The sequence below is a fragment of the Crocodylus porosus genome, unplaced genomic scaffold (assembly GCF_001723895.1).
Source record: "Crocodylus porosus isolate Cpor-Errol unplaced genomic scaffold, CroPor_comp1, whole genome shotgun sequence".
NCBI classification, from domain to species: domain Eukaryota; kingdom Metazoa; phylum Chordata; order Crocodylia; family Crocodylidae; genus Crocodylus; species Crocodylus porosus.
Window position 1 is genome coordinate 15,483,887 of NW_017728951.1, and position 5,923 is coordinate 15,489,809.

At 44.1% G+C, this 5,923-nt stretch overlaps 1 protein-coding gene across 1 annotated transcript; it reads right to left on the reverse strand.

Moving 5' to 3' along the window:
• Nucleotides 1-215: 215 nt before the first annotated feature.
• Nucleotides 216-4,860, reverse strand: LOC109323807 (pancreatic lipase-related protein 3-like). The gene is made up of 5 exons (XM_019555471.1): nt 4,831-4,860; nt 4,146-4,254; nt 1,231-1,347; nt 1,018-1,137; nt 216-301 (listed from the first exon to the last, which is right to left on the reverse strand). Exons 1-5 carry the CDS (start codon nt 4,858-4,860, stop codon nt 216-218), a joined length of 462 nt encoding a protein of 153 aa, XP_019411016.1.
• Nucleotides 4,861-5,923: the final 1,063 nt, after the last annotated feature.

Consider the following 5,923-nt stretch of genomic DNA (forward strand, 5'->3'; position numbering starts at 1 on the left):
GGAATTGGATTAGTATCGGCGGATTTATAGCCCGTTAAAAATCATGTTGGTATTGGCTCAAAAACTCTATCGTTGCACCGCTAGTAGCAAAGGCCAGGCAGGAAATGGCATGGGACAGATAAGGCTTCCCATCTGATGGTAGCATCATCAAAGCAGAAGGATTTGCCAGTGGAGGAAGGGGATCAGGCATGAGAATCGAGATCTGTCCCTCCATCCTATCGCATCCACTCCTCCTCCAGCTGGCATTGCTTCTCTACTGCTTGAACTTCCTTCTTGCCCATATCCTGATCCCAGCTGGACACTGGGAGATGACAAACAACGCAGTGCTTGCATAGTGTGTGATGTTTGCTCAGCAGGAATGTGGAAATGCTGGGTTTTTAATCCTGGACTGCTGTGCTTACCGACTGGAAGGATTCATACGTCACACAGGGATAACCAAGGAATCCATCAGGGTGCAGGATACTTTCTAAATAAAACTCATGGCTGCGTGAATGATGGCACCAATTAACGTTGAAAGTTTCTGTTGAAACATAGTGATGAAAGTTGTTTTTCGGGTATCCTGCCATATTTGGCCACGTACAATATTTGCTCTTATAATGGTAACATTTCTGGCTGGCACAATAGTATGGCCATATATTATCCTTATGGGAATCTTACCTGATTACAATATCATAGGAGAAGCGTGTTGCCTTAACAGACTAATGCACTCATTTTTTCCTATCTGGAGAATTTAGCTCAAACCTTCTAGAAACCCTGAGTTTATTGATTGTGTTTGTCCATATTGGGATGACAGCCGCACAACATAATACCACTTTTAGTGCCACACCTGGCTGCACAGCTTTATTCTAACCCTCAGCGATTTGCCTTCTTTTCTACCCCTTCACCAAGTGTGCATAAAGCAAGGTTAGTTTTTAAAACAAGTCCCTAACAAAACTCTCTTGTGACATCTCTGTTTAGGCCTGCAGGGTGAGCAGACCCGTGCAAATAAATTATTGCAAAGTGTTGAAATAAGTTTACCATCAACAAAAGATTCAGAATCCGCGTCTTCCCAATTAACTAACTGATCACATCCAGGCATTAAATGTCCTCCATTTGGGTAAAAGTCAAGGTCTCCAGTGGCTTTATACATCCCAAAACCTATGATAAACACATAGTAAGAACCGTGGATAACTTAGTGCCAGGACTGCCGCTGCAAACATTTGCTTGCACGTAGGACATTTGATGCCTTACCTATAACAGGAGAAAGGGCAGCATTACTATGAATCACGTCGACAAGTAATGCATCTGAAGGGTCCAGTCGAACTTCAGGAGGGGCTCCTTCAAAAAACATTCCAGCAGGGTCCAAACCTAAAGAAAATCAAAATATTTGCCAGGTGGCATGGAGTGAAACCGTACCTTAACTTTTCCCCCCAGTGTAGATTATCACTTTGAGATGCAACATAAAGCTTGTTGAATACTAGCTTGAATTTCTCCAAAACCAAATGGACTACGGCTGCATTGCAGTGTGACGAACGCTTCAACGTAATGCATAGTTGGACATTGTGAGGTACTTTCCCAGCAACTCGTAAAATTAATAAGTGCACAAGCAGAATTAAGCCTCAGCATCTCTTTCCTTACTAGCCTCACGCTGGGTCTCAACTTCTTTAAAGGAAGTCTTTCTGTAAATTTATTCCAACACCAACAAAATCTTTTCTGTTCGACCTTATAGTCTTGTATCAGGAGAAGAAGGTAGTAACTCTTCATTAGGGTACCTGATGAAGAATGCCTTGCATTTGAAAGATTGTCTAACTTTATCTCAGCCAGTGAAAGTATTGCCTTAAAAACCCTTGCCTCAAAGAGAAGAATGGGATTTAAGACGGTGGTTTATCTGGATTTTCAAGGGGTCTGAATTGAAAAATGAGGGTGTCCTAGATCTGTGGTGTGTTTGCAGGACCCGCTGAGATGCTCTCACAATCTAATGAGAGGAGGGAAGTATTACCCCCATTTTACAGATGTGCGGAGAGATCATGTGGCTGAAGGTCACGCAGAATATCAAGAGGCAGAGCCGGGACAAGCCCTGTTGTCTCCAGAGTGGTGGTCTGATGCTATTATCATAAGGTCATCTGTTTGTAATGAATACTAATGACATCATTACCATATTTTTCTTGGATCCAACACATACCCGAATAAAACATGCACCTTGTAGGCAGAACATAGAGAAAAAGCTTTTTCCAGGATCATGGCCACCTATGTGATGGGGCAATCCTCCTGGGAACAGTGTGTCCAGAAAATGTAGCAGCTGCCTCGTCCTGCCTGTCCCCTGGGATGCCACGCTTCTTGGATACTCTAGTTCTGACAGGACTTGCTCTCTGGCCCCCTCGACATGTACAGGTAAAGGCACAATGAGATCTAATGTGCAATTCACACGGTTGTGCCTCCTGCCGTGTCTTATGTGCATGGCAGAAGGTGCAATTGTGGGATCTTGAATTGTGTCCCATGGCGCCTTATTGCTGGTACAACGTGAGCCTGCTTCCGGGCTCCTTCTACACCAGCAAGAAGCAAGCTCTTGCAGCTGGGAGCCCCCTCAGCCATGGGGGCACCCCATGTGCCCCCTCTCCCCATGACAAGGAGATGGTTGTTGTGGCAATCTCCCCATCCAGGGGGTTGCACAAAACCCCCAAGGGCAGGAAGACTGCTGGAATGGGGATCTTTCCATCCCAGGAGTTTCATGCACCCCTGGGGCAGAGAGATTGCTGCAGCGGTGGTCCTCCCTTCCCAGGGGTTTTGCATACCACTAGGGCGGGGGGTCACTGCAGTTGTGTTCCTCCCTTCCCGGGGGTTTTACGCACCCCTGGAGTGGAAGGATTGCCGCAGCAGCAATCCTCCTGTCCCTGGGGTATTGCACCCCTCTGGGGTGGGGGGATCGCTAGGAGGCACACTGTTGGCACCCAGCATCTGCTGCTGCGGGATTCTGGAGCCTGGCAGCTGCAGGTGGCAGCTGGGACCCAGAGCCTGCAGCTGCCGAGTAGTTCCCAGCAGTTGCAGGACTCCTAGCCCTGGCTGGGCAAGGTGCACCCCTGTGACTAGGAGCCCACAGTTGATGGGGGACCCTGCTCTACATGCAGATTGAAGCTTTGTAGCAACCAGCTATAATAGTAGTTCTCATTTGTGAACTTCTTCATGTAATAGCTACTTTGCACGTGGAGCTGGTCTCAAGGTAATCGCACAATTAACTTGTGTAACTGCAATGGGTAGAGGGGACCTATGTCATGCAAGGCTAGGTTTTAGACCCTTGCAAGGGCAATAATTCCTTTACGGTAAGCAGTTGTTTATGTACGTTTCTGTAAATAGTGTTGCTTCCACATCACAAGCCTTATCGAGATACTACCAGCAGCTCACTTGCTGCTTTAGGCACAAATTACAGTGTTCGGCTAATAGTTATGGCTATGGGAGGGTTAACATGGGACTGCCATCTTGGCAGCTGCATGCCATGTCCAGCATCTCCAGGCTTGCTGCTTTTCCAGTGAAGAAAACGGCTTCCCTACTTAAAACTTGTACCCTAGTTTGCGGGGTTTGATTTTTTTTGGGGTGGGAAATCTGCATGCTTTGTGAGGAAAATATGGTACACCTAATAAGTCTGGAGAAGACTTCTTAAGAAGGAGCCGACATGCAGCTCGGGAACCCAGCGGCAGTCTCTGCGGCATTCCTGTTGTTACTGCTACTCGATCCAGGAAGCTACTCTGTAGGGTGCATCAGAGGACGCTATGGATGAAGCTTAAGTTTTTTGCTTTGCGAGTAGATTGTAAGAGATGGCGTTAAGAGTGGGGAAAACGTACAGTATTTGCCCACAATATCTCAAGCTTAAGATGTGTGCCAATCTTTTGTATTTTAGCAATTTTTATACTTCTTTTGTTATTTTTGGTCTGAAGCACAGCTGAGAGCGTGGTTTTCAAATAACAGATGAAACGGATGTTTACAAGCCTTTACTGTAGATAAATCAGCTTTTGAATTGGGATATTCACTTAGACTTCATCTTGCTCCTAATGACTATAGCAACAACACAAAAGAGAGGCTAAATTCAGTAGGTTCAGTAGGTCTAGGGGTTTACAAGTTTCTTCCCTATTAATAAGGAAACCATGCAGTGTCTCCACTTTTGAGTAACCTACCAGTTATTCTTTTGATGCCTTTAATCCTTCTTCCTGCTTCTGCTGCAGCATGTGCACCGAGACTATGGCCAATGATGTGGACTTGTGAAGGGGAGTATCTGCGCGTTTTCTGAATGGTTTAAAAAGAGGAGGAAAATGGAATAAATGTCAAGCATAGCAACTGCTTTTCTCATAACTTATAAGGCCAGAAATGTTATGGTTGTTTAGTGCGACTTCCTGCAAACAAAGACAGTGAAACTTCCTTGAACTAATTCATCTCTAAATGAGCATGTGACTTCTTTAGAAAGACATTTCATCTTGCTTTAAATAATTTTATTAAAGGGAGTCCACAGGGCCTTTCAGTGTAAGTTATTCCAGTGGTTCATTATCCTCCCTGTTGTGGACCTTATTTCTGCATTGAATGTGTCTAGCTTCAGCTCCCATCCATTTGATTTTTTTTTTTTTTTACCTGCAAGTGGGAGAGCCTTCATTTATTAAATTGTTGTTCCTTGCGTAGCTACTTAAAGACTCATCATGTCACCTGGTACCCTTATTTTTTTTCTTAAGTTTGGAAGAGATGAAGGTCATCTACAGCTGTGCAGAGAGAACATTTCTAGGCCTTGGCACCTCTGGGAACCATACAGGCCCCTGAAGATGTAAGTGGAACTGAACTGGCGCACTGATCATTTGAAAAGATTAAACTTACCCTGGAATTCAAAACTTGAATGATATCCATCACGACTCTTCATCGGGTGCCTGAGATCCACATCTAACTTCTTTATGTACGGACCAGCATAAATGCACATGTCTACAGTGTTTCTCTCTTTACTTAGTGCTAGATATTTCCCAGGATTCTTGTTAGCCATTTAGGAAGCCACCTTGGTTTAATGTTTTGTCTGTAAAGCCCCTTAACTAATTAATCGCATCTTTAAATAGTAACTCAGTGGTGCATTCATGCAATGAATGGCATGATAAAACGGAGTAAGTCACAAAATTATTACACACATTTTTGTGGCTGATTCCCATCACACTGTAAATTGGACACATGGTTGGTGCACTCCTGGGGTTGGGGGTGCCAATCGCCTGATCTAGTTGCAACTATAATACTGAAATTTGGAAGATAGTTTCTCATACCATACAACTGGCTTGTCCAAGGGGCAGTGGTTTCATTATGGGAAAGGTGTTTCAGTGCAAACATTTCACAAAATTTCAGCTGATGTGTGCAAGTCCCCTGCTAGCTTGTAACTGCTGTAACTTGTTGGTTTGTCCAAACCTTAAAATCTAATTTGCCTCAAGCATGTTGTAGTAGGAACAGTTCTTTACTAGTTACGTGGCATGCCTTCCCTCCAAGGACATTTTGTTATCTAGTGGTTTTTTAGGTTAATTTGGTGTCTTCCAATCATCTGATCCCTTTGGGACCAGCGTCACCTCTGTGGCCAGGTGAACGTTCATGTTGCTTGTGAGTTGCACGTGCAGGTTCGAGTCATAGTTTTGTGATGTCCCTGAAATAGTGGTATTTTCATAAATGCATTATGGCTAGATGTGAATCTGTGCGTGGTTTTTGTTGTTGTTTTTTTTTAAAGAAGTAACTTAAAATCCTTTAAGCAACTAATAAGTAACTTATTTACCTTGAGAGTATTTATGAAATAAGCAATTTCAGCCCCAATAACACGGATGTTGTTCACTGCTCTGACATATGTGTCTTTTGCACCTTCTTCCCAGTCCACAGCAATACAGTTCACATCTTCCACTTGTATTAATCGCTGGTGGGTGCAAACAGAAAGCCGAGAATATAAGAA